Source organism: Dreissena polymorpha, chromosome 1 (genome assembly GCF_020536995.1).
Source record: "Dreissena polymorpha isolate Duluth1 chromosome 1, UMN_Dpol_1.0, whole genome shotgun sequence".
NCBI lineage: Eukaryota > Metazoa > Mollusca > Bivalvia > Myida > Dreissenidae > Dreissena > Dreissena polymorpha.
In genome coordinates this window covers 73,299,993-73,316,125 of record NC_068355.1, presented here as the reverse complement: position 1 = coordinate 73,316,125, position 16,133 = coordinate 73,299,993, and the positions used below count along the sequence as shown (strand labels likewise).

The 16,133-nt window shown below is 34.9% G+C and overlaps 1 protein-coding gene across 6 annotated transcripts; it reads left to right on the top strand.

Moving 5' to 3' along the window:
• The first annotated feature begins 1,720 nt into the window (after positions 1 to 1,720).
• LOC127835026 (uncharacterized) lies at positions 1,721 to 15,700 on the top strand. 6 transcript variants are annotated; one of them, XM_052361215.1, is made up of 2 exons: positions 1,721 to 1,883; positions 13,525 to 15,700. In XM_052361215.1, the coding sequence occupies exons 1-2, from the start codon at positions 1,807 to 1,809 to the stop codon at positions 14,231 to 14,233; spliced, it is 786 nt and encodes a 261-aa protein (XP_052217175.1). In that variant the 5' UTR covers positions 1,721 to 1,806; the 3' UTR covers positions 14,234 to 15,700. The 6 variants fall into 6 exon arrangements, with proteins under 6 accessions (XP_052217175.1, XP_052217184.1, XP_052217215.1 ...); XM_052361224.1 differs by lacking the exon at positions 1,721 to 1,883 and adding an exon at positions 4,433 to 4,674; XM_052361255.1 differs by lacking the exon at positions 1,721 to 1,883 and adding an exon at positions 5,834 to 6,071.
• The last annotated feature ends 433 nt before the right edge of the window (positions 15,701 to 16,133 follow it).

Here is a 16,133-nt window from a genome sequence, read left to right as displayed (position 1 = left end):
TGGATTTCGATTGACGCAAATAATAAACATATCAGGACGACGTGTCGGTTGCAACAGCAATGTCGCTTGCTTGAAGGTCTAGTTGTCCGCCTGGAGTTTGTGCTTATGCATTATATTTTATAGTTAACGTACATAGTCGCGTCGAACCAATACCTTTGTTACGCGCGGTGTGAATTTAAAATAAATTTGCTCAAATTATCTTATCAAAACAATGTTTCGCGTGATGAAAACATGTCGCTCGGTTCAAATTTACCACTTGGATTTAGTGCATATTCCTTATACGTATATATTCTATAAGTATATGGTCAAAGTACATGTTCGTCACGTGTCCTTTCCATAATTCCGTTGCGCCTAACGGGATTTTAAATCCCTATTAGACTGTTTATGTATTCATACACATTATTTTGCTTTCTTGTGTCAAGTATTTTGTTTATTTTTACGTATAAGATTAAGTAAGTGAACACGGAACCAGGCCGAATTGTCTTTCGGACATTTATTGTCAGTTTTCAAATAACTTGCCTTCGGACTCAACGTGTGGCGGCGATCGAGAAAAATAGATTGGAACATACAGATAACGTACATTGGACGATTACAAAATAAGTGTCGCTGATAAAACTGTACACATAAGAAAGTTGCTCATCTATATTAAACGTGCATTAATTTGTGAAAATGTACCATTGTCATTTTATCTAGATGTATGATGTTTGACAAATTTGGAATTTGTCTGGTAGCTCTAAGGGCTAGGACAGTTTTATGTGCAAATATAACAACATCTGAAAAAAATGTAACGAGTACATTTAGGTTTAATAATTACATAATTGCTATTAACAATAAAAATTATTTTAAAAAACACGGCTTGCCTGTAATGGGATCTGGTTCTCTCAATTGTGTGGCCTGCTAGCGACTTTATTAGTTGAGAAAAAATACTTGCGGTAAAGTTGGTCAAAAATTAATATGTGGTTGGAGTACAATTTACTGACCAATGTCAGTCAAAACAATTCAAGTAGACCTTAATTGCATTATACCAAAAACACACGCTTTTGTAAAGTCAAACGTACGTATGATTATGAATTCATTATTTATCTGTTCAATGTTCAGGCCCGACGCTGATGTTGATGGCGCCTGACAGCTTGACATCTTACGCAATGCGCAAGAACAAAAAAGAAAAAAATCCATTCTTCATAATTGTCCGTATTATGTCAACCTTAAATCCAGCGATTATATGTCGTGCAACTTGAGGATTTGAGGTGTGACAAACCGTATTATTGACACAAACATTACCGACAATGTCATCAAGTAGACAACTATTATACCTGCATTCACAGTTTTCCAATTCGTGTACATGTATATGCAGTTAAAAAAATAAAGAACTTTCCGACTATCTCATTTGATATTCATTGGACAATTATTGAGATAATTTATTTAACCGCGGAAATATCAGCGATTCAGTTTCGAAAGTTCGAAAGGCTCTTTGGTTTTAATGAATTTAATATAAGAATTTAATTCAGTTTTTTTACTAGGATATAGAATTGACTATTAAGACTTTTCAAGTGCTTGTGATAAACTGTACACATTATTGAAGGAGATTTATTTGTTTTTCAAATACTTTTAATTTGATAAAAGAAGTAGAATACCAACAAGAATGTATTAAACATAAAAGTGGATACAATTGAAAATAAGACACGAGGATATTTATCCTAGATAAAATTTGCGGCCCAAAACTATGTTCTCAACAAATTGAACGCTTATATGTTAATCTGAACGGACAACTTACGTGAAATCTTCTTACAGTGCTAGAATTGTAGAATGCTTAAGAAAGGAACACAGGCGAAAATGGAGCTGCCGCCCATTGCTAAAAAAGAGTTGCCGTCTTTAGAAACAAGGTATGGCGATTACATACACGTTATTTACGAACAAATCTACATGTGCGTAAAAAATTAAAGTTAATTATATATTATAATCAACAAATACTAACTTGAACTTTAATGAAGATATCCGAAACAAAACGCAAGACACAATGTTTGTGTTCGAGCGCCTCATTTAACTTGGCCGCCAGAAAATTTCCTTAACCGAACGAATTTATCGTTTTTGAACGAAAACATTGACGACCAGAACGGGCCGTTGTCGGCTCGCTATCGGCAAAAATAAGCACAAGTTGCATATTTATTATTGACCATATTTATGTTTTGTGGTACGAATATATGTATATATGTAATATTTCATTAAACATGATGCATGTAAAATGACATTTTTTGTTAATTACATATATCGGGCGGCGAAACGGATTAACATCGGATAGACATCGGGCCGATTTGCCGATATACCGTTTTGCTACCGATATCTATCCGATAGTGGTGTGCTGGCTGGGTTATTATTTCACATTGAGTTTGTTACATTATGCTTTTTTCTTTATTCTGCTACTGAAACTAGTTCTTTCAACAGACAAAAGAACCATTTGCAACAGCATTACGCTGGTTGTTACAAAACTCGGGTAAAATATCGATAAAACTGCGTCAGAAACCTTGGTGCCTAAGAACACATGCTCAAAGTCGTCAGTCTCAAAGATGTATCACTCTGTATCAATCTTGAAACAGATTGGGTAGATTAAATATCAACTTTATCCTTCTGATAAATGATTTTATTTTACAAATTAAGACCCGTTGAATAGCGATAAGGTTTATTCAACACCTTACTATGTGCAACACCTTACTATGTGCAACACCTTACTATGTGCAACACCTTACTATGTGCAACACCTGCTATGGGACTACTTTTGTTTACCTTTCACTCCTCGTTTATTGAAAAGTACCTATTTTTTACTACACAGGTGACGAAATCTATTTGCATCCCCACATCCCCATTGTAGTTGAGACATACAAATCAGACTGTTTATTATAAATCTTTCCTTTCCGAGTTCATGCTAGTAACTGTAAAATGAGGATGGGAAACAACCGTTGCGAGAAGTTCTCAACACGTGCCAGGCATGTCGTTCATAAGTGTTTTAAAGAAAGCCCAACTTCCTCAAGAGTGGTTACCCTTATAATTAGTTCTGCAATGAGCTGTTTATTTACGAGTGTTCTGAACTTAAACAACCATTAATCCTAAGTTGTTGATTTTTGTTTTAAAAAAAATACAACATACACATGCTCACAAAAACGTTGTAAATCTGACAACTTTCATTTATCAATAAAAATCCAACAAACATTTTTTAAATGTTAATCAGTAGAGATTATTATAGTGATTTTTAATATCAATTAAACTAAACTCAATATGATAACAGTGTCTATGATAAAGATCTATGAAAAACAGACACATTACACATAAACATTTGTGGCAATAAAAAATCGAAAAGAAATTACCGTATATCTGTGACAATTGCCGTATATCTGTGACAATTACCGTAAATCTGTGACAATTACTGTATATCTGTGACAATTACCGTTTATCTGTGACAATTACCGTATATCTGTGACAATTACCGTATATCTGTGACAATTATCGTTAATCTGTGACAATTACTGTATTTCTGTGACAATTACCGTATATCTGTGACAATTACCGTATATATGTGACAATTACCGTATATCTGTGACAATTACCGTATATATGTGACAATTACCGTATATCTGTGACAATTACCGTATATATGTGACAATTACCGTATATCTGTGACAATTACTGTATTTCTGTGACAATTACCGTATATCTGTGACAATTACCGTATATATGTGACAATTACCGTATATCTGTGACAATTACCGTATATCTGTGACAATTACCGTATATCTGTGACAATTACCGAATGTAACTTGAATATGTTCAAGACGCATTAGTAAAAGCTTCTTTCGTTAATTGATATTGTGCGTTTGTCCTCTTATAAATACTCTAACATCAAGATGTATTTAAGGTTGGATTGGAAAACGTGGTTTGTTATAATTCTATATGTCTTATTTCACTATATCAGTAAACAAACTAGGGTATTTCATGTAAACCTATATTTTTCTGCTTGATTCGAATGTTATAATTAATTATCGTACTCAATGTCTCCTATTGTACCAAAGAGTAAAGTAAAGACTGGTGTTCAAACGCCATTCATCACACAAGTGCTATCAGGCGCTTTTAGAGCGTTCAGATCCACAAATCTATTGAACGTCGATGCACAAAATAAATATCTTCGTAACTCAGCAAAATCCCGTCCATTTGTCAGAATAATCGTCTAATAAAAGAACAAAATGGTTGAACATTCATGGAACAAAGGGAGGTACTCAAACGATATACAAAAACATTGTCACATAAAAGTCGCACAATTTCTAGATTTGCTTTATTCCAACCTGTGGGTTCGATTATGTTTACACACTTTGTTAGATAAATATCGAATGACATCCTACATTCAGTATTGCCATGCTTAAATATGACAGTCGATTACTTTTCCATTACAAATGGAAAAGGCTTGAAACTATAGCCCATATCGACGTGGGATGATAGCGAAACTTTAATTACGATGATGAATTGAGCGGTTACACCGTTAGTGTTGATGTATAATTTCAAATGTTAGATAACCCGTGTAACATGTTACAATAAATTAAACATTCCTCTAAAATGAGGCAGGTTTCAGACAAGCGCAACGAGACAGTGTCTATAACTCGATGTGTTTATTCGGGACAAATATACGTAGTAAGTACAATGTTAAAATATAAAAAAACTAGCTTATAACTTTTTGTGATATTTATTTTAATGCATCGCTTGTAATTACTTTTTTATTTGTCTGGACAATTCATACTTTTGTTGAGGAAGATTCTTTTTTTTGAAATTCAGGCACCCGTCGCTTATATTAATTTCTTCTTATATTGAATAAAAGCGAGCTTGAGTCCGTTACTCGCACTTAGCGTCGTTGCATTGATCTCCAGAACGTTGTCTTAACCCATTTATGCCTAGTGGACTCTCCTTTCCTTCTGAATTGGATCAATTTATTTCCAGAATTAGTGATATATATTGTATTTATTTCTATATTTAGAATATTTCTTATAGAAATTCCTTGAAGCGAACAGCGCAGACCCTGATGAGACTCCGCATCTGGATCTACGCTGTTTGCCAAGGCCATTTTTCTAGGCGCTAGGCATTAATGGGTTATGGGCTTAAACCCGGTCACATAGCCGCGGCACCGAATCCGTGTTTACTTTATGAACTTTATCTTCCGAACCGTATGATTATTTTGGTCGCATTTGAGACCCCTTTTGAATTTTGGAGCACACCTTTTGGCGTTCGCATCATGCAATCGGTTGCTCTTAAAAAGTCCACAGAGGAAGTGGATGCGCAATTTTTTCCATATTCGATGGTTAATCAATGAGGTTTTAAGGTGTTTTTTTAATAAATAATATTTTATGGTGCATTATATGTTTGTGACATGCTATGAGTCTTTAAGTTTTTGCGTAATGCAAGGTAATCAAATATTACTTATATAAAGTTGTGACATTATTATTATTATTATTATTATTATTATTATTATTATTATTATTATTATTATTATTATTATTATTATTACATATCTTGATTTAAAATAATAAATTATAAGTTACCCATTCTAAATTGTACGGAACTTTCCACTGAAGAGAAATGTCGATGGCTTCAAGTTCTTTAAACTCTAAAAGGATTTAATCGATAACAAGGAGTTAAATAGATCGGGTGGTATAGAAAGTAAAATTACATTAGTTTAATTCTGCTCGCAAATTCTTTTTTAAATGCGTACATAATTAAAACTCCCGCATATCGCCCCGACGACAGAAGTTGATTTTATTGTTCGGTGGATCAATAGCATTGTGGTGTATTTAAAGCATTTTCATTATAAGAGAAAATAAATAGGTAGTATTAAATTGGAAAACCGCGGTCGTTTGTAACGCATAAAAAGAAAATATTTTTATTTTATTATTTAGCGCACTTAAGTGGATTCACTATTCAAAAGTTGACTTTCGGACTGGAGCATTATTAATTTTGGGAATGTAATTAAGTATGCTTTAAACAGCATTTAATATCAGATGAACCAATCTGCTGTATGTGATTACCTAAAAGTAAAGGTAATTATACCAAACATTAACTTATTTATGTTAAGTGTTAATAATAATAATAATCATGATACAAAATCATCATCATCATCATCATCATCATCATCATGATTGTCGTCGTCGTCGTCATCATCATCATCATAACCATCATCATCATAATTGTCTATAGCATAATCATCTCATTAATCTTCATCGTAGTCGTCATCATTGTCATCATCATTATGATCATTGTTTGTGTAATTATCATTCTCCCAATAACCTCAAATGTCAAACTATGTTTTCATTACAAAATAAAATGTACACTCGTTTTCCGGTTCGATTTTCTGATTCCAGAAAGCGCAGTCCGAACAACGCGTTATTCGATCCGTTCCACATCGAATCCGCTATTAACTTCGCAATTTCAAGCCCTGGCGCCTCGCTTAATCTTAATATGATTGTATGTATCAGTAATTGCAAACTGTGCTGCTTATTTCATTGTTCACAGCGATAATTTGTTGATATCTGAACCCATATTGATCAGGGGAGTCGACCGCTCAGCGCATATCTGAAACAAAGCGCTTACCGTATATACGATTACTTTCCATAACATTTATATAATCAAAGCGCTGAAGGCACTGGAGATGTTCGCTATTGCATAATTTAAGACGCAATTCATTTTTGAAAATCAATCGCAAGTTTAAAATGAACACACGCCATTCAACTTTATAAAGTGTGTGTCATAGCACGGGTCGAATTTGTGTGCACTTTTTATCATCCTTATTATTTCATAGAAATAACTAAGACAAAATAAAAACAACATGCTTTTTGGAAGTTCTGAAAGCATAGAAAGTATGATGAAAATGGTTATGCGAACTTAATATAAAGAACATTTGCAGTCACCATCATATTAAAGGAATATTTTTCTAATATCAAATGACTATCTCACCAAGAATATAAATTCATAATGAAAGTTCCGTGTACAAAATTTTTGATTTTTGACACCATATACACATTCAAAATATACAATAATCTTCGTATCTTGTATATGGAGGAATAAAAGTATATAAACATTGCTGTTTATGCTTTACTTGTTACCCGAGCAGTTCACACGGTGTCAACAACGCTAACATAAACATAGGTATAGAGCACTAATGCGCTTTTAGGCGTAGCTGTTTCAGTTTTCATCTTAGTGACTTTTACATAACGCCAAAAAACACGCATGAATATTTTCGAATATTTAATAAGCTGATTCGAGATACAACCTCTGAATTTTTGCTACATCACTGCGTATGTGCTCAATTCAAAGGATGCAGCACTGTTCAGTGTAAGGAATTCCGGACTTCTCTCTGTATGCTCAAACGACACAAATTGTGGCCCTGTTACAATTACGCGTTACAATCAATCTCGCAGAATTTCACTTTCGCCTCCAAGATGAGTAAACAATCATTAGCGAAATAGTATAGTGTCACGATAAGAGAAAATCGTTTAAATATCATACCACAATGTTTGCCGTACTTGGTCAGCACTCTGGAAATCATTCCTTAATGTGTGGATAGGCTGCCATTATTAACAAGTTGACTATTTTGAATTCAATTTTGTATCAAAAAGCATTGTTCTTAAATGTGGCATTTTCAATTCGCAATGAGATTTGTAATGACCCTCGTCATGCGAAAATGGGTCTTATTCCATATTCGCCCATCATATAATAAATAGCCCACTCAACTATCCCTCCTTCTGGTAAGGAGAAACATAGCATATTGAGTGATTTTAAAGCGAACAGCATCGCCTATGGCCTGACTGCGCAAAAGTACATGTTGTGTTTAACAAACGCTTGCCGAAACGCATAAGACCCATTTTCGCATGACGGCGCTGTTGACGTGTGATTTAAATGTGTCGAAAGAAAACTGCGTTTAAATCAAATATAAACATACGATACATTTCGATAGAGAAGAAAGATACTCATAATAAGGCATATGAGGACACATATGAAGTGCTCTCCCGTAGTATATTTTTTATTTTCTCACACTAATGTGTGGTTTGACAATGCTAACACACATTTCATGCGGTGAATATGCAGCTTACAAGTGAAAAACACAACACAATAGTTTAACTTTTGTTTAATTGTATTTAATTATTTAGAAAAGTAAATTGCTTACTTTATTTCAAAGTCAGCGTATACGCCGACTACATTTTTAAAAGACATTTATTGTTATAAATATATTTAATATAATATATTTAGTTGTTTTCGGTTTTAGCGATTATAAAGCATTTTCGAGGTTGCCTATAGTATGCCTGTAGTAATTGATGAACTCATATCCAACTGTCTATGTATTGAGAACTGTGAATATAAACAAGCTCAACCTTCTACTAACCTTCTACTGTTGCGTTGCTAGCACCCGTAAATACAAAAGATCGCCGCTATCTGTTCAGAACCAAAGAACGTTTTTAGAAATACCCACTGTAGTAGCATGAACGAGGTTATGAAACAGGTCATTCGTATTATTATTATAAATTGTGTGTTATATTCGGGTTTAGCGATTATGAAACTTTTTTTGTTTGTTTTTGTATATCGTATCGCTGAAGTTATTGTTGAACTTGTGTTCAACGTTTTATAAATTGAGAATATAAATAAGCGTCAACTTTTTCCCGAATCTCTCAATTTACGACCTGTACTACGTAATTGAGTTGTATGTGAGAGCGTAACCTATTGCGTTGTTATAACCCGTAAACTTTCCTTTGTTTATCGACAGGCGCATCTATTAATAGCCTCATATCATGAATGCCAAAACACCCGCGAAAAACGAACCACTTGACCAAATAGGACGCTAAACGCAAATACCATGCGACTACGATTTTTATTGTCGCTCCGCAATTCCTTTGAAGCCGGAGCCTTGTGTTGGCTATTACGTAAAGAATTGACCTCTAACTGAAGTAAGCAAAGGAAACGCAGCACCCAATTGACCCATTCCTTCTATGTGCGAAGGCAGATTGAATTTTACTAATGTATGGTTTGCCTATTATAACACACATTATAATGCGGTAAATATGCGACTAGCGAGTAAAAAAATACTATAATTATACTTTTGTTTTGAATTAAGTTATTTAGAAACCAAAATTCCAAACCTTATTTCAAAACAGCATGACTATATTTTTTAGAGAATATTCTTGTTATATTTAAATGTTTTTTTAACAGTTTCAGCGATAATGAAACATTTTTTATGTTGTCTATCGTATCCCTGTAATAATTGTTGAACTCGTGGTCAACGTATTATTAATTGAGACCTGTGAATATAAACAAGCGTAACCTTATACTAGTGCGTTATTCTCATCCGGACTCCCCTTTGTTGATCGCCAGCCGCAGAGTTATGAATGAGCTGAGCGAAAATACTACGTCACGCAGACGCAGCAGAAAGTGGACTATTTTAATCATTCATAAACAATCTCCTCCGCGACACGTACATTACGATCATTGTTTATTGATTCTTTTCTATAAAACACCGTTCGAAAATATTGAATGTAACACTATATTAATATAATGTTTCCATTTGTGAATACACATAATTGGAGAACTCAACCCTCTTGCATAAATTATACAACTCTTTCTTGCGCGGATACGCAATCGGGTATTGGGTTAATCATACCTAGGCCGTATCGACCTGAATTTCACATCAAGCACATTAGACGGTCGCTAAAGCGACCATCTAAAAATGCGCACATTGCTAAAAATACATATTCATATAATCTTTGCTTAAATTTTATGTTTCATTTGCAAATCGTCCCTTTGAATTCTCTTTTTCGCGATGCAGATGACCACGATCAGTTTTACTGACTGTAAACTCTTTTAAAAATAAAAAGGGAACATTTTCACCCGTTCTCTGTGAGATAATATTGAGAGGTTGATAATGATATCATAAAACGTCTGTTGAACACAAGTGGACGTCATCTCAACTACCGACAAAAGGATATTTTGTCCGGGAAGTACCGAGTCCGGGACCGAGTCGTAACGATTATTGTTTTATTATACATGTTGTATACCTAATCATCTCTTTCTTATAAACGGTAGCAAACGTGTGACATTTGCATCTTTTTGTCACCGTTAGATTTTTAACTCTTGGAACTCACACATTATCCCTTGAACACCATATTAACTAAAAACGAATGTAAATGGGCCGTGCTCTATGAAAAAGGGGTTAAATGCAGGTGCGTAAAGTATCGACCCAGATTAGCCCGTGCAGTCCGCACAGGCTAATCAGGGACGACAGATTCCGCTTAAACTAGATTTTTGCTAAGAAGAGACTTTCTTTAAACAGAAAATAGCATAAAAGCGGAAAGTGTCGTTACTGAAAAGTCTTTGCGGGCTTCACAGATTAATCTGGGACGACACCTTACGCTAATGTATTAACCCTTTGCATGCTGGGAAATTTGTCGTCTGCAAAAATCTCGTCTGCTGAATTTCTAACATTAGCATTTTCTATGATTTTTTTCCAAAGAATACTATCAGAATAGCAAACAGTTTGGATCCTGATGAGACGCCACGTTCTGTGGCGTCTCATCTGGATCCAAACTGTTCGCAAAGGCCTTCAACATTCAGTTCCAGCACTGGAAGAGTTAAAGCCCCTTTTTACAGAGCACGGCTCAACATATATGTGATGTGAGGTTGTTGCTAATCATGCCGAAAAGCTCGAAAAGATGGCTCAGTCGGACAGCCATACTAACACCACTCGGCACTTTATCAACTATTACTATTTTCATCGTTTTAATATGCCAATAATAACCTTATCGTATCCGTTAAGTGTTAACAACGCAAACCTGAAAGCCAAACATATAAATGGATTGTGTAGATTTAAATACACTCTCCTAATTCTTAAATAAACATTGTCCCGCTAACATCGCTATAAGCGTCACTTTGATTTATACAGCGATATACAAATCGATCCAACTGCTTTATGCAAAAAGATAAATGAAATTCTAGATTTGTCAAGTTTGTACTCATCATTAAATACTTTTGATAGCCTTCATTTGGAATTCTATACTTAATCTAGACATTCAACATTGCTATCTACATTTAAGAGACAACTTCGTCCTCCCCTAACCCTCAGCGTCATCATCTTCACCACCACACGTACTAACACCACCACCACTACAACCACCACCATAATCATCATCATCACAATTATCATCATACTTTGCTTGTTAAACGTTTACGTACATGCACATCTCGTCAATCATTTCAGAAATAAGATTAGTATGTCTCATCGAAACATTAACAATACGAGGACACTAAAATACTGAAGTTGATAAGATAAATGTAAGTATTACTGATTACGACAATATTTCGGAACGTTCGCTAGGACATTAGCATTAATTTAGAAAAAGGATCTTCAATACGATTCATCATCCGACCAACTGCTTGCCTATTCTCTGCATGTGAAATAAGTGCTGAAACGGGACAAGATTATGTGAGGATTGGTAAAATATTGCGGCAGGAATGTGTATAAATATTCACGTTTAAAAAGTTTTAAGTCACGCGCACACGTACGTTTCTTTCTCGTGTACGTTCATATAAGTGTGATTGATTTTACCATTTAGAGATATTAAACTTTATCAAGTTTAGGTATGCACATTTCTTTAGGACCATAAACTGTTTGCACAAACTGGTGCGTATGGTAATCGTATTCGACACGTTATAATTGTGTTCTCACATGTCTGTGAATATAAGGGAATACGGTTGTCTGTCATATTTAACACTCTCACGAATTTACATGAAACACGTAATGTAATGTGTTCACTCAATTTAAAAAACGACAACATACTTTTGCAAAATTCTTGTAAACTATTTCGTATTTAGATCTGTACATTTAAAATGTTTAAAACACAAACATATTGTTAAATTTGTTATATTGTTTCCGATTGTAAGCAGAAATTATTTGATTTTGAATAAAAATTAAATCTCAATGTGTCTCTTACAGTAAATTAATTTAAGATTGCCCTAACGAGTTACATGAAAGGTGATCACAGAAGTAAATGATTAAATTGCATTTGTAAAAATTGATGCGCGACCATTCATGTATTAAAAATGTGATCCTTGTTTGCGCGCCGCTGAAGAAAAAGACACCTTATATTTAAAAAGCTATACATTTATGTGAAAAATATTGTCTTACAAACGTGTTGATATATGTTTGTTCGTGTAGCTACCAAATGCACTGATTTAATAATGTCTATCTAAAGAATTGCTTTCTCGCAACGTCTAGAGAAGAAACAAAACATATTAAAACTGTTATGGCTTTTTGGGGCGTTGCTTTTTAACCCAGCTTTTCACCAGATTACCGTTACAAAACGCCCAAAGACCCGAATGAATACACTGCATTCATTCCATAGGCTGATTTGAGCATATTCCCCCGGAACATTAGCAACATCATAGCACGAATTTTAGGGAAAGTAATTAATGAAACCCTATCGGTAAATGTCATTTGTCTTGAATTGTGAGACAAAACCACTGAAATAGTATAGTGTCCATGATAGAAGGAAAATCGTTAGTTAACTATCCACACATGTGTGACGTACGCGGTCAGTCTTTATGAAAATCTTCCCTACAAGTCAGACAAGGTTACCGCTATTTGCCAGTTTGCTAATTTGTGACTTCAATTTTCAATCCGAAAGTATCGTGGTTTAATGTTTCATTTACAAGACACAATGACATTTGTATAGACCCGCGTCATGTGAAATGGGTCTTATGCGATATGCTGTCAGCGTAGCTCCAGCACAGCCTGCGTATCTGTGCAGTCGTGTCAGGACATGCATACTTACAAGGATATGCAGGAGATACCACGGTACCGAACGTGCTTTTTATAGAGGAAAGCGTAGTCCAAGACCAGACTGCGTATGCGCAGAATGCGTAACGCATGTCCAGAGGTTTAAACTACGCTGGTCATATGCTATAAAAGTTATAAAACCTATTTTCGCATGACGCTGGTCATATGCTATAAAAGTTATAAAACCCATTTTCGCATGACGTGGTTTTCACAGTGTTATTTGAATGTGTGGAAAGAAAACTACTTTTTGATCACCTATCATACATACCATATGTTTCGATGACGAAGAAATGCATTTATAATAAGCCATGTGAGAACACATATGTTGTGATCTTACTTATACAAACTTGTTTATACGAAAGCTAATATGTACTTTAATATGCATGCACTTCGTAACAAACATTTTATGCGGTGGATATGAGACTATTGAGTGAAAAAAAAGAACGCAACGTTACTAAAACCATTGGCTTTTTTATAAATAGATATTCCTTGTTCGAATTTCTATACGATTGATATTTACACAATAAATTTTATGAAAATATCCAATTACATATGAGGTTTAATATAATGGGGAAATGAGATCAAGAAGCGCTTACTAAACATTTATAGGAAACATAAACAGGTGATTTTAAGAGCGATAAAATTATTCAATGGATGTTTTCATTTCACTTCAGACGATCGCTTGAAATGGCGAGATCCGGGAGTTCTGGGAATGGAAACAGCCTGAAGCAGCCAAAAGAGGAAGTGAACATCAAGTATATGCACCGGCCCCCGCGCATTGCGCCGAATTACGGGAACCAGCGCCGGTCAATACTGCCGAAATCGAAACTATCCCGGGTGCTTCTCTACGATAACGCCACTCAGGAGCACATGCTAGACATAAAATTGGCTAACATTAGAATAGAGAAGGAGCGGATTTCGCGAATAATTGATCTCAATCAGAAATCTTTCTCAAGTCGCATGATGAAAAGGCACGGACACATGCAGTCGCTGCTGAATTCCAGCTCCGCGCACAAACGCTCGTCACAGGACAAAGAACATTCAGCGGAAGTGACGTTGCCGAGGCTCCTAAATAACGCTCGTCCATTTTCGTTTCCGGTAAACGGAGCGAATCAAGAAAGGGGGACGCCGGCGTCTGCTTCAGTGACAGCAGAGCGCAACGCGTCATTGAGTGACATTAAGCTTCCTGTGTTAGCAGACGACAAGCGGCATGTGATTTTCAAGGTTAAGGACAAACACGGTAAAATGGAAGTGTACCACACAGTGGACGAACGCGGGGTGCTAGCTGACATAATCCCGAGCGCGTATACAAATCTTACGGACGACCCAAGGTTTAAGAGTCTGCACGAGATTCTTGTGCCTTTAACACAAACTGGAGTGTAGCCTGCATCCTTGTACATTGGACCACGTTCAGCGCGAAAACATGTTTAAACCAGTTAAACTCGTAAAATAAAAAAAATTACAATTCGCATAATTTTTACAAACGCTCTGCGCTTCATACGCGAATGTTCGATAATATTTAAAAACGTGTGTGCTATTGTTCATGTTAAAACATGTATGCATGTTCGGCTTAACGCTTTCGTCACTATATGTGTCGATGTACATATACGATTATTTCGGTACTTCTATGCAAATACTCTTTTCTCTGTATAGTGTTGTTTTGATTATTTTATTATTAACTGGGTCTGACAAATACCTTCAATATATTAAGCACGGTAAAAAAGATGCATAGATAAATAATATATACATTTGTGATTGGATCGCGTGAATTGTACGATTTATTGCGTAGCATATATAGCTTACATCGTTGCATGCAAGATTTATCGCTTATTCTGTACGGCATACCTTATTATAATGTCTCTGTTATGCACGAAACATTCATTTTGGTGTCTTTATCGTCTTTAAGAGTAATGCATATATATATAACCATTGGCTTTTTGTATGTAAACCCTTATGTTGTTTTTTTTATAATGCTACAATCTTAGAAGACACACTTTCTTTGTCTTCTTTCGTAGCGTGTTCCTGACGCTTGCGTGGCTTAACCGTTTCACATCATGTCTTGATTAAATCGCGTCTTACTTGTGTAATAGGTCGTTGATATTCGTAATAATGTCCTTAACCCATTTATGCCCATTATGCGGCGTCTCATCAGGGTCTGCGCTGTTTGTTTAAATGAATTTCTCTAAGAAATATTCTAAATATAGAAAAAATACACTAGAAATCCCTAATTTTGGAAATAAATTGATACAATTTAGAAGGATGAGAGAGTCCACTAGGCATAAATGGGTTAAAAAACGTGGGTAAAACTAGGAAGATGTAATCCGAATAGTGTACTGACCTCTTTACGATTAGAGCACAATCAACCGAGCGATAATGTATCAACGATCGCGATCGCGGTTTAAAACAATCATTTTTGAATGAAATGTTTAAACTAATATTAGCTATATTAATTAAGACTAGACTTGTTTGCATTGCTTTCAGCTTTTTAAAACGATGCTGGTGCTGTGCCATAGCAGCTGGTTTTTACAAGTCCTATGTGTGCTTAAAATATTATCGAGGTTCTCAAATAAGTCTACTTCAGCGATACATGCGTCTTTAACAATTAATATTGGGATGCGATATGGTGATATTCATCATTAATTCATCATTTATTTGTTATTTATTCACGGCTTTGTAGCTAATTTGTATGTTTACAATTCACCGTCAATTCGGATCAGATATTCGGATAAGATCGGATACATGATGTATAAAGGTCGCAGACTCCCGTGTTCATATTCTTGTTGATTAAGTAGTATAGATGTTAAATAAGTTGTGAATAAATCATTGAATGGTTCATTGAAAATTCTTACATTCATGTGTTGATTTATTATTAATTCCCTTTCATTACAGCGGTTGGATACTTTCATAGGCGTTTTATGTCAGTTTCATTGACTTGGAATACAAGTCAATACCCTTAAGTAGCTTCCTATAGAAAGTCATCGATGTAAAATAACCCTACTGCCATGAATAACTTTACTCGTATAATTTCAAATAAAGTTGCAACATACTTTGGATTGGAAACACACAAGGTAAAGATGGTGTGACATTGATAAATTGCATATTTTATTTTTGATATCCTGAATGTTTGCGCTTCGTATGTTATAATATGTTACTATATAAGCTCTCAATTTTGAAAATTCATAAATAAATTGTTTTATATAGCGCTATGTTTATTATATTTGCTTCAAAAAAACAACATACAGTTGTAATTAAACGTAAATTGAAATAATCGGGATACACATCT